This window comes from Phoca vitulina, unplaced genomic scaffold (assembly GCF_004348235.1).
Source record: "Phoca vitulina isolate PV1807 unplaced genomic scaffold, GSC_HSeal_1.0 scaffold6, whole genome shotgun sequence".
Classification (NCBI taxonomy): domain Eukaryota; kingdom Metazoa; phylum Chordata; class Mammalia; order Carnivora; family Phocidae; genus Phoca; species Phoca vitulina.
The window spans coordinates 55,730,683-55,750,539 of NW_022589709.1; the positions used below are offsets into that span (position 1 = coordinate 55,730,683).

Here is a 19,857-nt window from a genome sequence, read left to right on the forward strand (position 1 = left end):
CCCAAGTTATATTTTTAAAAACGGTAGAGTACTGGATCATGGGAAAGCTCATTATGTTCAGCTGTGAACAGTGGAAAGACAGAACGATGATACCTGATTTTATGTGGCACATTAAAAAATATTCTTAGCTAATCCTGCGGTTGCTTACTCTTTCCTCATGCTACTTTTTTCCTTTGTGTTGACCAATTCCATTTTCTCCACTGCTGGCTGCCCAGTCCTGATCACACCCTCCTTAACAGAGGTGTGAGATTGCATTTATAAGCAGGAATTTGCGATAGAGGTAAAACACAGCTTCTTAGGGAGTAATTTCCTGTCTATCTTGACAAGTAAAAATAGATAAACTTACTTATTTCAGAAAGGAGCCAAGATGATTTTATAAAAATTTGGGGGGAAAAATGACTTTTACTTTCAGTTCTGTTTGATGTCATAAATAATAGAAATGTGGTTTATTCTGATGTTAATTTCATTCACCTTCCCAGAAAGCAGTGGCTAAGAGTGTCACAGTGTCTCTGACATGAGGGATCAGGATTCAGAATCTGGTTCTATCTCTTGTTAGCTATGTTACTTAACCTCTCTGTGCTTAAGTTTAATTATCTAGACTTAAACAATAACAGGAGTGTCTTGCAAAGTAAAGATTAAATAGAATAAGTAAAACACTTAAATAGTGCCTAGCACATAGAAATAAGCAACAAGTACTATTATTACATCACTGAAAAAGAACTAGAGCTGATTTAAAGCATCGAGTTTAATAATTTGCTTATCTAGGAGGGTTACAACTGATGAACACATTTCTCATCTTGTTCCCTAATCCAGTTAAAGATCCCTTATTCTTTTTTGTTTAAAAATTTTTTCACATTCTTAAGGTATAATTTACATACAATAAAATGCACCATTGTAAGGATGATGAGTTTTGACAAACCATCACTCTGGTCAAGATAGAAGACTTTTCGGGGCGCCTGGGTGGCTCAGTCGGTTAAGCGGCTGCCTTCAGCTCGGGTCATGATCCCAGGGTCCTGGGATCGAGTCCCGCATCGGGCTCCCTGCTCTGCGGGGAGCCTGCTTCTCCCTCTCCCTCTGCCTGCTTCTCTGCCTACTTGTGTTCTCTCTCTATCTCTCTGTCAAATAAATAAATGAAAAATCTTTAAAAAAAAAAAAGAAGACTTTTCTATCACCCCCAAAAAGTTTGTTCATGCTCTCTGAAGGCAGCCTTTCACCCTAGGCAACCACTGATCTGTGTCTGTTATGTATATTAATTTGGCCAGGATTTCACACAGCATGTCTTCCTCTGTTTGCATAATGTCTCTAAGATACATCCACGTTGTCACATACATTAGAAATTCATTATTTATTGCTGAATATATTCTGTTGTATGGACTTACCACAGTTTGTTTTTCTGTTGATGGACATTTGGGTTGTTTCCAGTTTGGGGCCAATTTGAGTAATGCTATGACCATTCATGCACACACCTTTGTCTGAGCATATGTTTTCATTTCCCTTGGGTAAATATCAAAAATGCAATTGCTGGATCACCTGTTTAAAAGAAACCGTCAGGGGCGCCTGGGTGGCTCAGTCGTTAAGCGTCTGCCTTCGGCTCAGGTCATGATCCCAGGGTCCTGGGATCGAGCCCCGCATCGGGCTCCCTGCTCGGCGGGAAGCCTGCTTCTCCCTCTCCCACTCCCCCTGCTTGTGTTCCCTCTCTTGCTGTCTCTCTCTGTCAAATAAATAAAAAAAATAAAAAATAAATAAAAAATAAAAAATAAAAGAAACCGTCAAACTTTTCCATAGGGGTTGTACCATTTTATACCTCCGCCAACTGTGTATGTCCCCATCCGCAGCAACACAGAATTGACAGTGGTATGTAACAGAATCTCATTAGAGTTTAAATCTACAATTCCCTGACAACTAATGATGAGCGTCTTTCTGTCCGTGTACCTTCTTTTATGATGTTATCTTTTCAAATCTGTAAGGGATTTTGCTTTCAAATACTGAAAATATATGGTACTGGGGCGCCTGGGTGGCTCAGTTCATTAGGCGTCTGCCTTCGGCTCAGGTCATGATCACCGGTCCCGGGTCCGGCTCCCTCTTCTGCAGGGAGTCTGCTTCTCCCTCTGCCTGCTGGTCCCCCTGCTTGTGCACTCACTCTCTGTCTCTCAAATAAATAAAATCTTAAAAAAAAAAAAAAGTATAAAACAACAGAAACCCCTTCAAACATGGTCAGATTTATCTGGCATCTATGTGTGGTTTTCTTTCTTACTTTTTTTTTTTCTTCAAGATTTTATTTATTTGAGAGAGAGAACACAGAGGGAGAGTGAGAGGAAGAAGCAGACTCCCCGCTGAGCAGGGAGCCCGATGTGGGACTCAATCCCGGGAGCCTGGGACCATGACCTGAGCTGAAAGCAGACGCTTAACCGACTGAGCCACCCAGGCGCCCTATGTGTGGTTTTAATAGTGGAAGAATAAGAGAAACATCTCACTAAAAAAATGCAACACTTAGATTTAATTATTTTTTAAAGTCCTGGTAAGCAATTATGTAAACAGCAGGATATTTAGAAAAGATGTCAGATATATATATATTTTTTTAATGAGTCTTGAGAAAAGGATGAGATGTTTCTAAACAACTGCATCAAAACAGCGCTTTTGAAATGCCTGGTGGCCAGAGTCCTTCTCAACCGTCCTCTGTGCAGGAGGAACAAGGCTGAGCAGTTAAGGTGCTCTCCAGCCACCAGGTAGGTGCTACAGTGGTCAGTGGTCTCCCCACAGGGAGGGCTCAGTGGTGGGCCCTGTACGGCATTTTATCTGGAGTGTTTTCTTCTGGGAAGAAGGGCAGGCACTTAGCTCCACAGTATGCAGGGTGGAGCCTTGCGGAGGTGACTGTTTTTCTGCCGGACAGGCGAGTATTTCAGTTTGTTTGTTTATTCCTTCCTTCATTCACTTATTTAAGAAGTATTTCTTGAGTACCAGTTATGTCCCAGATACTGTCTTAGGCATTGGGAACGCAGTGATGATCCAAACAGACAAAATTTTCTATTCCGCTTAGGGCCATCTGGAGCAGGTCTGGACTCCGGCAGAGGAAAAGTTTCAGGTTGCCCTACTCTCAAAAGAGGCATCACAGGCCGGTCAGAACCAACTCCTACTTTCCTAGGCTCCCACTTTTATACTCCCTTCCCCCTTTCGGTGGCATGATTAGAAAAATGAGTAAAATAGGGAGGGGTATGTTAGAAGGTCCTAAGTACTAAGGGGCAAAATAAAGCAGAGAAGTGGGAGAAGGAGGAGTTGGCAATTTCAGACCCGGTGTCAGTCACGGAGCTGCCACTGAAGGAAAGACCCAAAGGAGGTGAAGAACCAGTTGAGCAACTGTTTGGGGAAGAGCATCCCAGGAGAACTGTGTCTTCACAGAAACAGAAGATGAACCAAGTAGAGCTAGAGGAGAGGCTCTAAGAGCACGGAGCCCCTGAAGTGCATGAAGGGCCATGAAGGGACAGAGGCGGGGTGGTCTCCGTAGTCACTGCAAGTCCCCGTTTTCAGAGACTTCTTGAATTCTATATGGTTCTTCCGCTTGTGAAAGCCATACCCTTTCTTCTCTTTCCTTGGCAAAAGCTGATCTGCTTTCTCCTGATCAGGAGATGATTAGATTCAGTTAAAAGGTTTTCCTGCTTCCTTACAATTCACTGCAATCTTTGAAATAAGAGGTTGGATCTTCTCCTACCTAAAAGGCCCTTAAATGTTCAATAACTTGGACTGGATTGTAAGGGCCGTGTGTGTGCCGATGCGTCGCTGGGATAGCCATGCCTGTATAATAGAGAAAGAAACTTTTCTCCCCACCAAAACCCAACTTTATTATACTGATGGTTTTTAAACTATTTCTCTTAATCACAGATAACAACCTGGTTTTCCTTATGTTAAATACGGCATCTGGCTGATGAGCAGGGTGGTGAGGCCGCCGAGTGAGGCAGAGGTGTGGACCTGGGAAACGGAGGACGATGACATGGCAGAAGGCGACTTAGGGTATGGCCTCGGAAGAAGGCCCGGCGGTATTTACGAAGTGCAAGTTTCACACCTATCGACATCAAGAAAAAGATCTGATGGCAAGAACTTCAGCCCGCCCCCATTTCCAGGAAAGGGGGAAGAAAGAAGTGGCGCCATTTTTCAGTATTCCAGGCATAAGAGCTTGCAAGATACATACCCTGCAGAGCCCAGAACTGCCCACTACGCACGCCAGAGTAGCAGTGGTAAGAATGCTTAGTGCCCTCTCCTTTCTCCTCCTCTCCTGTGAATTTCATCAATGCTTTCACCCTTCCAACACCAGACAATAGGTCACTGTCGTGTGTGGAAATTCATCTTTATTCACCTGGTGGGATTGGTGATAGTATAAAAGTAACCCATGTTTCTATTTCCAACTATTGTATGGAGGAGTGTAGCAGTTAGTCTGCATTAATACACATATGTTAGTGATATCGGTGATTACCTACCTTGCTTTTGTGTGTGTGTGATTTAGTGGTATGCGTCATCCATGTTTTTTTTTTAATTCAACTATTTATTGGGTAGCTATTAGGTGCCAGGGGCTGTTCTAGGCTCTGGGAACATTAGTGAACAAAATAGTCTCCATGTCATGCAGTTCACATTCTAGTAGAGGAGAGAAAAAATTAATCTACCAGTCAACAGCTATGTAACATCAGGCAGTAGTAAGTGCAGGAACAGTGAGTATTTGGAGGGGTTGGCGCATGCTCTTTCAGGCAAGGGTCGGGGTACCTATCTAAGGAGGTGGCTTTTGAGCACCAGAATGAAATGATGTCCAGGCCTGGTACTTATCTGGGGAAGGTGTGTTCCAGGCAAAACATGTATGCTTCCAGTTATTTTACAAATGTCATGAAATCCTCCCCCTAAAAATTAATCTTTTTTAAAAGTAATCTCTACACTCAGTGTGGGTAGTGCAACCCAGAGATCAAGAGTCGCACGTTCCACCGACTGAGGCAGCCAGGTGCCCCTCAAAAAATTCATCTTAATTTATCAGAAAAAAAAAATAAATTATGCCATATATTAAAAAAAGAATAAAATTCAGAATCACGTTGTGACAGAATGTTACAACTCCAAAATGGTTGGGAACCCAGGGGTGACTCCATGCCTACCTGGTGGCACAGCTCTTGTCTGGCTGAATCTTCTATAATCCATGTGGTAAAACTTCCCCCACGCAAGTGGAACAAACACAAATTAGAACAACATGAGAATAATTTAAGAAACATGGTTTTTAGATTTACAAAAAACATGCTGCAGATGCGGATCTTATCCCCCATCTTTCAAAATCCTTCTTGAAATTAGGACAGGATTATTTATATATTTTTCTTTCAGTTCCTATCATGCATAGAGGTTGGGTTCTGTTTTGCAAGCAAGATGTTGAAAACCGCACATATTGCTAAAATGCCTTTGTAAGAACATGAGGAAACCACTGGGATATAAACAAAATGTAACAGTAAAAGTATGAGCTCCTGTCTTGTTGGGTTATGGACTTTTAAGTTAGCTTGATCCTACCTAAGGATATTGTATTGGTTTCTTGTCGCTAATAGGTAATTTCCAAATTACCACAAATTTAATGCCTTAAGATAACACAAATTTATTATCTTACAGTTCTGCAGGTCAGAAATCCAAAACAGGTTTTACTGGGCTAAAATCCAGATGTCGGCAGGGCCGCGTTCCTTCTGGAGACTCTATTCCTGAGAATAGTATCCATTCCTGAGCCTTTTTCAGCTTCTAGAGCCCACCTACATTCCTTGGCTCGTGGCCACCTTCCTCCATCTTCAAAGCCAGCAATGGCTGGTCAAGTCTTTCTCATGCTGTTTTACCCTGACACTGACTTTCCTGCCTCCCTCTTTCATTCATAAGGACCCTTTGTGAGTACAGTGGGGTCACCTAGATAATCCAGGATAATCTCCTAGTCCTTAACTTAATCAAACTGACAAAGTCCCTTTTGCCGTGTATTCACAGGTTCTGGGGATTAAGATGTGGTCATCTTTAGGACCATTATTCTGCCTAGCACAAGTATTACTACAACAGAACTTTTCATTGCCAACCCAGTGTCACTTGTCTCTCCTTGGAGCCTTGTGCCATCAGAATAAAAACAAGATTTAGTTTTTGCCTCGGATACTGTCATACTGAAAGTTCAGAACAGCAAAGAAGAAATTGTTTTGAGAAGTTTTTAATGTCCCTCAAAATACTCTTTCTAAAAAATCTTTTCTTCCTTTTACTTCTTCTTAGTCTTCTTGCTTGTAATTTACCACTTTCATGTTTTTCTATTGCCAGTGAGACCACAATGAAAAGGAAGCTCCTGGGAAGCTCAGTTTAATGTCTCAATTGATCACAGTAAGGAGAGAATAATTGAAGTTACAGGAGACTTCTAGTCATTCTCCTTGGAAAGAAATTAAATTCAGGTTATTTCTTAGATATTTCGTATCACTATATTGATCAAACTTAAGCCAAACCACCAAAGTTTATTTCACTGACCAACATTCATGTTTTTAAATACTGTTTTGTATGTAGTAAATAACCAGTTCATTAACAACAGTTTTATTAGAGTCCCTTTTTAAGGAGTATTTTTATTCAAAAGTATGTATCTTTTCATTTGTGCAATGTTTTAAGCTACCTATTTTTATCATTATGTGGTTTATTACAATTCTTTCCTCTTGACAAAAAATTGTATTTGATATTTTGTAAACAGATGTCCTGTATTCAACTGGTTAAAAAAAAGTATTTGTTTTGTTTTGTTTTTTTCCTAATAGATTCTAATTCAGAATTGTCAAATGTAGAATTAAAGCGACGTCTTCAGGATACTTTAGAGGTAAGTACTCCGGCTAATATAAAAATTCTCCTGTGAACAAAGCCCACTGATATTTTAAATAATGCTGGCTTTCCAGATATGCTCAGTGAGCCACAGTGTAAAGCTCCTAACTTTCAACTGTGCTCCTCTGTCTCTTATCTTCCTCATCTCTCAAGAAAGCTATTTACGTAAACAGGCCCTCCAGCTCACCTTTTGCCCGGAACCTTTCACAAGAGAGTTACAAACTTCCCTCTATCTGTCTTCCCTGTGTGTGTGGCTTGAAATAAACTGACTTAATTTAACCTCTTTGAAGTCAGAGGACAGCAGGCTTCCCAGGTGCTCTGAGTCCAGTCTGCTGCTGGGAGTAGGAGTAGGTGTGCAGGGTCCCTATCTTTCCGGGAACCAGAAGACCGAATGTGAATTTGTAACTCTTCTGGTGAAAGCTACCGAGCTACCGTTTTGTTTTCTAGGGCTGCTGTAGCAAAGCACCACCAACAGGTGGTTTGAAACTACAGAGATTTATTCTCTCGCAGTTCTGGAGGCTAGAAATCTGAAATCAAGATGTCAGTTGGCCATGTTCCCTCTGGAAGGTCGAGGAGAATCCTTCTTTGCCTTGTCCTAGCTTCTGGTGGTTGCCCCTGACATTCTTGGCATTCCTTGGCTTATAGCCACATCACTGCAGTCTCTGCCTCTCTTGTCACATGGCCTTCTCCCCTTTGTGTCTGTGCCCAAACTTCCCTTGTCTTAGGACATAAGTCATTGCATGAGGCCTACCCTAATCCAGTATGACCTCATCTTAATCTGATTATATCTGCAAAGACCCTGTCTCCAAATAAGGTCACATTCTTAGTACCAGGAGTTAGGATTTGGACAAAACTTTCCTTGGTGGGAAGGACATAATTCAACTGATGATAGCCACTAGCTCTGTGGGTGAGCACGTGCTTATTGTTGGTGCTGTAAAGATTATTTTCAGATTATTAGCTGTGTGGTCTGGAAGGGTAAAAGCAGAAGGTCTGGGCTTTTAGTTACAATGGGTACCTGATGGTGAGAGTTTCAGTCTAAAGCCTGCCTGGGCCACTTAGGAAGCCTGGAGGAATTCCCAGCCTCTTTTGTAAGGTCAGAGCGCTTAGGTTCAGAGCGCTTGCTGAGTGTCAGAATGTTGAGCTTACATGTAAACTATCCAAACTGATCATTTTGGGGGTTGCATATCTTACAGATATGTAGACTAATTTTACTTCTCCCCTCAGGAGGTAGAAATTTTAAAAACTGAACTTGAGGCATCTCAAAGACAACTAGAAGGTAAAGAGGAAGCACTAAAAATTCTTCAAAGCATGGTAAGAAGTTATTTTTAAATTTTGGTCACTTACACATTCCAATCATAGTTAGTATGGTTTTATCTTTTAAAACAAAAGCGTCAGTGCTTAATATAAGGTGGTTTTTTTTTTGAGGTGCAGATTTTTAAAACAGTTTTATTGAGGTAAAATTTATATGCCATGGATTTCACTCGTTTTCAATGTACAATTTATTTTTGCTAACCTTAGAGTTGCATAACCATCACCATAATCTAATTTTAGAATATTTTCAATATTCCCCAAAAGGAAGCGCTAACCCATTAGCAGTCATTCCCCATTCACATCCCCAACCCCAGACAACCACTAATCTCCTTACTGTCTTTTGGATTTGTCTTTTCTATTTCATGTAAATGGAATGATATAGTATGTGTCTGGATTCCTTTAATTAACATGTTTTTGAGCCTCATGCATGGTGTGGCATGTGTCAGTACTTTCTTCCTTTTTATTGCCTAATATTCTATTGTATGGCTATGCCGTATTTTGTTTATCCATTCACCATTTGATGGGCACTTACACTGTTTCCTCTTTGGGGCTCTTATGAATAACACTGCTTTATTTGTTCATGTGCCAGTCTTTGTGTGGAAAGTTCATTCATTCATTCTCATATTCATCAGGAGAGTCAAACCAAGATCTTTTGACGTGTGAACTATCAAATTCTCTATAAAAGGTGGTCTCTATGGAAATTCTCTGGTTTTCTATCGTCTTAAAATAAAAATGTGAACCTTACTGTGCATATAGGAGTAATGAGAAATTTAATTTATACTGATAGGCTTCTTATTCTTCTTAGGCAATTTTTGGCAAAGCCACAAGTCACACCCAAATGATGCTGCAAAAAACTATGGAACAAAAGAGATCCTTGGAGAAGGTATTTGCCACTTTTAGTGTAGACTTGTTCAGTCCACTAAGCTTTCAAATAGAATTTCCTTTAAAAATCACCATTCTAGATGGGTATGTCATTTGTGCATACCCTCTTTTAGTTGGGCTTCTATTTTATACAGTCCCTTCCCTTTTGGAGCTTACAATCCAAAACATACTATTACACGGGCAAAGAATTAAGATTTCTTTTATTGCCTCATTTTAAGGTAGTAGGAGGCTTGCCAAGTTGACACTTTCTATTTTTCTTCTTTTTCCTTTTTTCTTTCTCCTCTTGCCTGGCAGAGCCTGCCTCTTTCTGACCATCTCATCGTCACTAAACGGTAGTTAGGAATCACCTTGGAAGGTCTTGTTCCTGTGCCTGTTGTAGCCTCTCTTTTTTTTTTTTTTAAGATTTTATTTATTTATTTGACAGAGAGAGACACAGCGAGAGAGGGAACACAAGCAGGGGGAGTGGGAGAGGGAGAAGCAGGCTTCCCGTGGAGCAGGGAGCCCGATGCGGGGCTCGATCCCAGGACGCTGGGACCATGACCTGAGCCGAAGGCAGACGCTTAACGACTGAGCCACCCAGGTGCCCCTGTTGTATAGCCTCTCTTGATGGCAGTGTCCTGGGCTCAAACTCCCGGGCACGTGTTTTGCTTGTGGTCTGTATGGGTTGGGGGTGGGGCAATGAGAAATCTGGGTTCCGAGCAGCAAAATTTGAAGCTGTTTCTTATAATAAGCAAGCTTTGGCAAAGCTTTTCTTGAGTACTAAAAAGGCATGTTACATGTGTTTACAAATGTCACAGACTCTTTTTGAACAATAATTAGTTTCTCTTTAACCTATCCTTTTAAGTGATTGATGATTTATTTCAGCTATTCACAATGTCCTGAAGTGATCCGTAGTAATTTTCCATGAAAAGTGCTATTTTCTTTCTACAGGAAATAAATGCCTTGCAGTGGGAAATAGAGTTTGATCAGAATAGATTTAAAAATATAGAGGAATCATGGACCCAAAAATATGACAGGCTTGTATATTCTTATTCTGTAGTTTTTCTTTGGAAATCTTTTTTTTTTTATTAAAGATTATTTATTTATTTATTTGAGAGAGAGAGAGAGAGAGCACATGAGAGGGGGGAGGGTCAGAGGGAGAAGCAGACTCCCTGCTGAGCAGGGAGCCCGATGTGGGATTCGATCCTGGGACTCCAGGATCATGACCTGAGCCAAAGGCAGTCGCTTAGCCAACTGAGCCACCCAGGTGCCCCTCTTTGGAAATCTTTAAAGTGTGTATAAGTTATCTATATTTTTATTATTTTTAATATTTATTTATTTGAGTAATCTCTACTCCGAACATGGGGCTTGAACTCATGACCACGAGATCAGGAGTCACAGGCTCTTCCAACTGAGCCAGCCAGGCGCCCCATAAAGTGTATATAATTCAAATATAGCTTAGGTGTTCTTCTGTGGGCTGTGAATATTATGAAATTCTTACTGCTTATCCACTTACACCAGTTTCATATTTTATTTATTTATTTTTTAAGTAGGCTTTATGTCCACAATGGGGTTTGAACTCACAACCCCAAGATCAAGAGTCACATGCACTACTAACTGAGCCAGCCAGGCGCCCCTATAAACTGTATTTTAAAAAGCAGTGTGGGCGCCTGGGTGGCTCAGTCAGTTAACATCTGCCTTCGAATCAGGACATGATCCCAGGGTCCTGGGATCGAGCCCCACATCGGGCTCCCTCCCTGCTCAGTGGGGAGCCTGCTCCCTCTCCCACTCCCCCTGCTTGTGTTCCCTCTCTCGCTCTGTCTCTCTGTCAAATAAATAAATAAATAAAATCTTTTAAAAAATAATAAATAAAAAGCAGTGTAAGCGCCATGTTTTCCAAGTTATTTTAGCACTGGCATTTGTTTTTCAAACAAAATCTTTTGGGCAATTTTTACTAGTGAATTTATTCAGTAACTTTAAATTATAACATACATATTATAAAGTCAATTGAGAAATTGATTTGATATCTGGGGTTATAGATGGTTTTAGTACCTAATTTTTAATTTATTACTAACTTTTAATATAACAACATGTACAGAAAAGTTGCAAGAATAATACAAAGCATTCCTGTATATCTTTCTCCAAGATTCTCCAAAGTAGAACTCTTTACCACACTTGCTTTATCATTCTGTTTCTTTCTTTGTAGTTAAATACATATAGATATCTGAGCCATTTAAGAGTAAGTTGCTTATATGGGCGCCTGGGTGGCTCAGTTGGTTAAGCGACTGCCTTCGGCTCAGGTCATGATCCTGGAGTCCCGGGATCGAGTTCCGCATCAGGCTCCCTGCTCGGCAGGGAGTCTGCTTCTCCCTCTGACCCTCCCCCTCTCATGCTCTCTCTCTCTCTCTCATTCTCTCTCTCAAATAAATAAATAAAACCTTAAAAAAAAAAAAAAAGTTGCTTATATATAGGGCCTCATTACTCTAAATGTTTCACTCTGTGTTTATAAAAAGGGACTTTCATAACCACAGTAATATTATCAAAATTAAGACATTAATCTAATACTCTTTTATTTAGTTTTGCTAATTATTCTAGTAATAACACCCCTTTAGCAAAAGAGAAGAAAAAAATTCCTGTGTTCTGGGAGCCAGTCCAGAATCATGCATTGCGTTTGCTTGTCCCTTCTAAACCTTAGAACCCTTTAATCGGAAACACTTAGGAGGGAGGGAGGCCGAAGTGAGGGGCAGGGGAAAAAAACATCTGAAACAGTTATTCAGTGTTTGTTCTTGACATTTTTTGAGGACAGGCCGGTTATGTAATGTCCCACATTGGAGACGTCTGATGCGTCTGAACTTAATTTGGGCTATGCATTTGGGCATATTACCACTGAAGCAGTGTTGTGTTCTTAGCGGATTACATCCGGAGGCCTGTGAAGTTGATTTGTCCCATTCCTAGCCTGTGAATCTTGACTACTAGGGTTAAGGTGGGTTGTGTGCCCTCACTCTCCACTATAAAGGCACTATTTTTTCCCCTTGTGATTAATAAGCATCTTGTGGGGGAGATGCTTTGAGATTATGTGATTTTATCAGATTTTCACCCACTAGTTTTTACATCCACAGATTATTCTGCCTGAAGCAATCATTACTGTGATGGTTGCCAAATGGTAATTTGCTAATTCTGTTACTTCTTCTGCATTTATTTGCTGGCATTTTACTGTAGTAAAGAGCTTTTTTTCTCCATTTGTTTATACCAAAATGGATTCATGAATTCTTGCATTATTCAAATGGTTAAAAGCCATTACTATCGTAATTTCTTTTGTTGCTTAAAATTTTCCAATTTTGGGAGCGCCTGGTGGTGCAGTGGGTTAAACATCTGACTCTTTTTAGTTTCAGCTCAAGTCATAATCTCAGGGTTGTGAGACTGAGTCCTGCATCAGGCTCTGCACTCAGTGGGGAGTCTGCTTCAGATTCTTTCTCTCCCTCTCCTCCTGCCCTTCCCTCCTCCCCTGGGTGTGCGTGTGCTTTTGCTCTCTCTCTAAAAAAAATATATAAATCTTAAAAAAAATTTCCAACTTTGGTCAGTGGGAGCCCCTTCAAGCTGGCTCCTGTGGCTTTCTGACACCTCCCTATTATTGTTTGAGCACTTTGCTTTCTGGTATAAGATATTCTAGGCCGTTATGCATAAAATATTAAGCATTTCTTCAGGGATCCCTGGTTCCTTTTAGTGGGGAATGGTGTTTAGAAATCAGGATCTTGGGACGCCTGGGTGGCTCAGTCGTTAAGCGTCTGCCTTCGGCTCAGGTCATGATCCCAGGATCCTGGGATCGAGCCCCGCATCGGGGTCCCTGCTCGGTGGGAAGCCTGCTTCTCCCTCTCCCGCTACCCCTGCTCGTGCTCCCTCTCTCGCTGTGTCTCTCTCTGTCAAATAAATAAATAAAAATAAAATCTTAAAAAAAAAAAATCAAGGTCTTAGTGCTAAGTGGGCTCATTGCTACTGGAAGTCATTGCTAAAAGGTCTCAGAGGACAGAGCTGGAAATACACACCCACACTGACACAGACCTAAACCTCTCTCTCTCTCTCTTCAAAACCCTGAGTTCAGACCCCTATCTCCAATTGCAGACCACCACCACAGGGTTAATTTTAGCCTTGCTCCTTTCCACATTTGTAACTTCCACAGTGAGAAACGTGGCTCTTTTTACCCAATGTTTACTTATTCGTTCTGTCATACAATATGCAGAAAGTAGCTTTAGAATTGCTAATATACACCACTGCAGAATCAAACCTAGAGTTCAGTATTTGTTTATAGTTTTTTTTCTAGCCTGAGGGGATCCAGTCAATACACCGTGTTCAAAACTTGTTTAGTTTCTTGGGGCACCTGGATGGCTAAGTTGGTTGAGTGTCTGACTCCTGATTTCGGCTCAGGTCATGATCTCAGGGTCGTGAGATTAAGCCCTGTGCCGGGCTCCATGCTCAGCGAGGAGTCTGCTTGAGTTTCTGTCCCTCTCCCTCTGCCCCGCCCCACCCCCTGTGCTTACTTGCGCTCTTTCAAATAAATAAATCTTTAAAAAAAATAAAACTTGTTTACTTTTTTCTCTTCAGTATGGTTATACTGTTCACTTAAGTTCATTTGTTTCTATCTGTATTCTATCTTAGGTTTTTTTCACCATCCTTGTTGATTTAGTTATTCGTCTTTATTTTTGACTTTGTAAAACATTCCCATGCTTCCAAAAGTCAGAACTATTCTGAGAGGTATACTCAGAAATGTCATTTTCCCCCCATTCCCAACCTCCTGTCATCCTTCCTTTTCCTCACCATCTGTAGATAACCAGTCTATTTTCTGATTTATCCTTCGTTTCCTTTTGCACAAATGGGCATATATGTCTGTTCTCTTAATTCTCCTTCTTTCTTACACCAAAGAACAGTTGACTGTAGATAGTCTTTTAAACTGTTTTTTCTGTTTAACAATATATCCTGGAAAACATTGTGTGGATGTGCCATAGTGTACTCAACCATTCTCCTTGATAGGCACTTAGATTGTTTCCAGTATTTTGCAGTATAAACTATGTATCTTTTTATGCAAGTTCTTGGAGGTGGCCTAAGTTTATAGGTGGTGGTTAAGATGATTAAAACTTTAGTAAAGAAAATGAATATTCAAAAGGATGCCTCAGAGATACTTCTGATTCTCTTTTATTATTTTTATTTTTTTAAATCTTAGAGCATGATGAGCAGGGGCAAGAGGAGAGGGAGAAGCAGGCTCCCCACTGAGCAGGGAGCCCAATGCAGGGCTTGATCCCAGAACTGAGAGATCATGACCTGAGCCGAAGGCAGATGCTCAACTGAGCCACCCAGGCGCCCCATTTTTTTTTTTTTTTAAGATTTTACTTGTTTGAGAGAGTGTGTGTGTGTACGTAAGCAGGGAGAGGGGGAGGGATAGAGGGAAAAGCAGACTCCCCACTAAGTGCAGAGCCCGACTCCGGTCTTGGTCCCAGGACCCTGAGATCATGACCTGAAGTCAAGATGCTTAACTGACTGAGCCACCCAGGTGCCCCTGATTCTCTTTTTTTTTTTAATTTTAATTAATTAAAGGGAGAGGGAGAAAGAGAATCTTAAGCAGGCTCCATGCCCAGCGTGGAGCCTGACATGGGGTTTGATCTAACAACACTGAGGCTCATGACCTGAGCTGAAATCAAGGGTCGGACAGATGCTTAACCACTGAGCTGCCCAGGCACCCCTATTAATTTTTATTTTAAGTAGGCTCCACACCCAGTATGGGGCTTGAACTCATGACCCTGAGATCAAGAGTCACATGCTCTACCCACTGAACCAGCCAGGCCCCCCCACACTTTTTATTATTTTATTATTTTTTAATTTGAGATACTTCTGATTCTTTCTCAGCTAAATACACAGACGAATTAAGAGTATGTTCAAAATCTTACCACACTTTTTTTTTAAAGATATTTATTTATTTGACAGAAGGAGAGACAGCAAAAGCAGGAACACAAGCAGGGGGAGTGGGAGAGGGAGAAGCAGGCTTCCCGCCGAACAGGGAGCCCGATGTGGGGCTCGATCCAAGGACCCCGGGATCATGACCTGAGCCAAAGGCAGACGCTTAACCATCTGAGCCACCCAGGCGCCCCATTACCACACTCTTTTAAATTGTTTTTGTTTTGTGACACATATATGTTCTAGACTGTTTTGAAGTAGGAAAAATTTTATTTGGGTTTTTGTGTTCTAATTATGGGATAAAAATATTCTCATTCAACCATGAAGTGTTAATGTTTTAGTTATTTGGAGGGTACTTTTTTCCAGGCTAAACTGTGAAAATGCAGTCCTCCAAGAAACTTTAAATGTAAAAACAGAAGAAATTAAAATGCTCAAGTCGGAAAATGCACGTAAGTGAAGAGTGGTATTTTGATGATTCTTTAAAAATACTGTTACAAGATCGTTTTTAAATAGAGTATCCTACGTTAAGAACATACATATTGATAGACAAAGTACTATTATTTCAAAGTAATATGCTTTAAGGATAATAGAAGATATCCACCTTTTAGGGTTTTTGCAATTTAAAAACATTTTTAGTGAAATTCAATTAACAAAATTAACCAACCATTCAAAAGTAAATAATTCATAACACCCACAATGTTTGCAACCATCTCATTCCAAAAGATTTTCATCACTCCAAAATAAAACCCTATATCCATTAAGTATTTCTCCCCATTCTCCCTTTATCCTTTAGTTTTTATACTCATTGTAAAACAAGATTGTAGAGCACCTGATGTTGAGGAACCTTAGTAGGTATATGTTTTATTGGAATACTAGTAGGAAAAGTATGTAACTGTGTAATTAAACTGTGTAATTATTCAACATTACTTTCTCTCAAAAATATCTTCTGTGACTTTATTGCTAAGATTAATATTCTTAATTTTTCAAGATGACTCATTAAAAACTTGAAATTTTTTACATATATGTGTATACATATATACCCTTTATGTAATGAGCCATCTTATGACAAAAGTTAGTAAAAGAATAGTAAGGTGTTTTAAGAATATTAAGATGGCATCAACTTTTTATAAAATAGTAAGAGATGTTGGTTCTTCCTTCTTAGCAGAAACTGTTTTAAAGTAGTGGTTTGAAGGGGACAAAGTTCTAAATCAGGTCATGGACCTGAGAGGGGCACTTTCTGTAGTTTAGTAAGTGTACTGTGGCAGAGTCCCTGGGTGAGAACTGCACACAGAAAGTGGTGCTTCTCAACAACAGTGATTCGAGCAGATGGGAGATCTCTCCTGTGTTAGGTTAGTTCAGGACAGAAGTTGCCCATAGCCACATCCCCTCCCCCTCTACCACCTCACCCTGCAACAAGAGAGGGAAAGTTACTATTTTCTGCTCAGTAGATCGCAGGACCCTTCTTGTTCTAAATGTTTGGTTGAGAGCCTCTTGTGAAAACTCTTAACAAAAGTCCGATAAAGTTTGTATAGCTGGTAACATTTGACGTTAAGGTAGGAGATCTCATCATCTGGTTGTCTTACTATCCAGCAAGTGCAAATAATTTGCATTTGTATGTTCTCTTTGAAAATCCTGCAAATTTTCTTTGAGCAAATGAAGACCAGACTTTGTTTGCAAAATTAAAATACTTCAACGTTAAAAATAGTCCTATTTAATCTAGTGTTATATATGTATTATCTCACTTGATACCTTTTTTCGGGATGGGGCCAGATGTAGTAGGTAATGTCTGTGTATATGCATTGCTTATAAGAAATGAGTGTATGATGTTGGTATAACTCAATTAGGTGAGGCTGGAGTTAAATTTCATAACTAACACTCTGTTCTTTGGCCCTTCCTAGTTTTAAATCAACAGTATTTAGAGGCCCTCGCAATGCTTGATGTCAAACAGCAGATGGTGGCTCCGGAAAACGTGTGCCACGATAAAAGTGGTTTTACAGAGGTTTCAGGTCTTGAGGTAGGTAAGCAGGTAAGAAAATTGAACAAGAGGGAAATTTTCTACTTTCCTTTTCCCCATCACCTGCTCCATGTTCTAGAATAGCATTATACTTAGCAGTTTGAGAGTGAGGGTAAGGAGAGGCCCATTGGTTTCCCCAGGGCAGTTCTTCAGCCTTACTGGCACCATGCCCGTCCATGCACTATATTCTTGGACACTAGAAGATGTGCGGGCCACCTCCTGCCCCTTTTATTTCTTATTTTTATAGTTTTAGCAGAAGCTGTGTTAGCTGTGTCTCACATTACATGACAGGTATTTTTGAGAAGTGGAAGGATGATGATTCTCCTGATGTATTAGAAGTCATTCATCATTTCTGAGCATGCACCTCTCCCTGGTGGGAACTGGAAGGAGTAAATGCTGGGCAGCAGGACCAAGCTCAGTCACAAGAAGTAACAGTGGGTGTTAATATTTACTTCATTAGGTCAAGTTGCTGCCAGGGATACAGAACTATACAAAACTAGTGCCCACTTAAAAGGTTTTGGAGAAGGAAAAGCAAGGTAGAATTCCTTTAAGGTTTTGTTCCAAGTAGTAACATTGTTTCCTCATTTGTAATTTCCACTTGGATCTTGAAATCCTCCTTGCAGCTTTCTTTTAGTTTTTTCTTCTTTCTTTCCAGGCTCTTTGAATGATGCTTGAATAGAAATGTGTATGTGTGTGTGCGCCCTTATGTTTGTGTGCAGCTAGGCAGTACGGCACTTAGTAATGGGAGTAATTTTGGATTTGAAGCTTGCTGTCCTCGGAGCCTGCCTTTGCCATGGCCCTAGAGGGAGGCCCTGTGATTGTGCCAAAATGGCAGCGTCTGCTCGCAGAATGCTTCTTAAGCTCAAACAGGAGGTATTGTATTATCAAAACACTGAAGCTTTGGTTTTGTTTCTCTAGTAATAGAATAAAGGAAAATATCTGCAATAATTAGCTTCATTTTAGTAGTCATTGGCTATGGAACTTATTCGTAGTTTTATGTGATAGAATTAACTTATAAATTTAATTTTATTTTTATTTACATGGTTCCAAAATACAAATAGTACCTGGCACAATATGGTGGCAACATGAAGTTGTTTGCCTCAGCTTGTACTTAACATTGCCTAAATTTTTCTTTTCTCTATAAATGGCCCTCAAAATTACTATATTGCACACTCATGCTTAAAATCACTAGGATCCATAACTCTGATAAATGGGGAGATAAACACGAAGCTTATTAGAAAAGCAGCAAGGTTCAGTGGAAAGAACCTTTGTACCAGCCAGACCTAAGTTTAAGTCTTAGCTCTAGTATTTTCTAGCTGTGTGGGTTTGGATACACATTAGAGAGTAATAACTAGTTATTGGGCTGTTGCGATGATACAGAGGAAGCAGACATTTAATGTTTAGCACAGCGCCATGCAGATGCCTGGCATTTAATCAAATAGCGTTTGCCATTATCGTTAGTTTTAATAACAGATATGGAACATGGACCATAATTTTAAAAATATTTTACCTTTATTGAAGAATGGAATTCTAAGTCTTCAGATACAGGAAAAATAACATAAACATTGGCAATTCATTAAGAAAAGCCTAAGATTACACAGATCAGAGTCAGGGTCAGCCATGGCGGACATGTAAAAAGTGATACTCATAATTATTTTCAGTGATATTGCCTGGAATGGCCCAAGGCGGAACTGAAATGCAGCCTTTGGCGTCCTCCTTTCTTACTCTCTGGGCAGGACACACACAGGGCCTGCCTAGGGTAATGTGGTGAGGTCCAAGAAATGGATTAACAAGGAATGGTCAGGCATCACGAAGGAAACGTCTGGTAATTTAGCTCAGAGTGGGCAGCTACTATAGAGGGTAATTAGCAAGTACTAATTAGTTTAAGCAGATGGACTAGATCAGACACTAGAACCATGCTTAGGCAGGGAGACTACATTTGCTAATCTGATTCAGTATTCAGGCAAGAATTGTTATGTTTTGCCTCTGACACCTCTCAAACTTTCTTTCAAAACTAGTTGGGACTTTTGCAGAAGAGTAAAGAAGAAGCTTACATAATGGCAGATGCATTCAGAATTGCATTTGAGCAACAATTAATGAGGAAAAATGACCAGGCACTGAGATTGACACAAATGGATAAAATGTATACAAAAGCAACAAAATGGATAAATTGGAAGCACCTTAAGGAGGATGGTAAATATGAATTATAATGGCAATAATCAGGTGTAATTTTAGTTGTTTTTGGTAATAATCAAAGTTGATTAAGCATAGTTAATGTAATGGAGAGTATAACTGAAATATCAAAGATGGTTGTGATTTATTACAGAATTTAGTAACTATGGTTAAAAATGGGGTCACTGGATGTTACATATGCAGATGAGGTAATAGGATCACCAAAACCTTAAAATAACAATCTCTTTTTTACTATTCATCTGTCTCATTTAAACAAGACTACGTTTCGTGGGAAAACTTTGTAAAAATGCCAGATGAGTAAAGGGAAATTGCCTAGGAAGTAATAATGAAAATAGTGAAACCCAACATTAAATGTATCTAATTAAACTTTGTTGAAATATGTAAAGAGATATTGAGGGGTAGAGGAAAAATTTTAAGTTGGAAATATATTAATATTCATGGGGTGCCTGGGTGGCTCAGTTGGTTAAGTGACTGCTTTCGGCTCAGGTCATGATCCTGGAGTCCCAGGATCGAGTCCCGCATCAGGCTCCCCTCTGACCCTACCCCCTCTCATGCACTTTCTCTCTCAAATAAATAAAATCTTAAAAAAAAAAAAAAAAAAAGAAATATTAATACTCATAAAAATTTAACAGAAGTTAAGGTTTAGGTTTTGGTTCACAAACCTATCAAAGTTCATGGCCATGGCCATTTTTTTAGTACTGTTG

The 19,857-nt window shown here is 40.1% G+C and overlaps 2 protein-coding genes across 5 annotated transcripts in view; one reads left to right on the forward strand and one right to left on the reverse strand.

Annotated features, from left to right (window-relative positions):
- Positions 1-19,857, forward strand: part of CCDC125 (coiled-coil domain containing 125) — a 34,431-nt gene that overhangs the window by 3,043 nt on the left and 11,531 nt on the right. The window contains exons 1-10 of one of the 4 annotated variants that reach the window (XM_032404272.1): positions 2,422-2,649; positions 2,731-4,229; positions 6,771-6,829; positions 8,056-8,142; positions 8,948-9,025; positions 9,955-10,040; positions 15,313-15,395; positions 16,845-16,972; positions 17,726-17,833; positions 18,979-19,153. In XM_032404272.1, coding sequence (XP_032260163.1) covers positions 3,920-4,229; positions 6,771-6,829; positions 8,056-8,142; positions 8,948-9,025; positions 9,955-10,040; positions 15,313-15,395; positions 16,845-16,972; positions 17,726-17,833; positions 18,979-19,153 — 1,114 coding nt within the window. In that variant the 5' untranslated portion in view covers positions 2,422-2,649; positions 2,731-3,919. Of the gene's footprint in view, positions 1-2,421; positions 4,230-6,770; positions 6,830-8,055; positions 8,143-8,947; positions 9,026-9,954; positions 10,041-15,312; positions 15,396-16,844; positions 16,973-17,725; positions 17,834-18,978; positions 19,154-19,857 lie in introns of those variants that run through there. The other 3 variants (XM_032404271.1, XM_032404274.1, XM_032404273.1) reach the window with 3 other exon arrangements.
- CDK7 (cyclin dependent kinase 7) overlaps positions 3,986-19,857 on the reverse strand; it is a 49,029-nt gene continuing 33,157 nt past the window's right edge. The window contains exons 12-13 of the mRNA XM_032404276.1: positions 5,127-5,178; positions 3,986-4,057 (exon numbers count right to left, since the gene is read on the reverse strand). Of these exons, the coding sequence (XP_032260167.1) occupies positions 5,159-5,178 (20 nt within the window). The 3' untranslated portion in view covers positions 3,986-4,057; positions 5,127-5,158. The remainder of the gene's footprint in view (positions 4,058-5,126; positions 5,179-19,857) is intronic.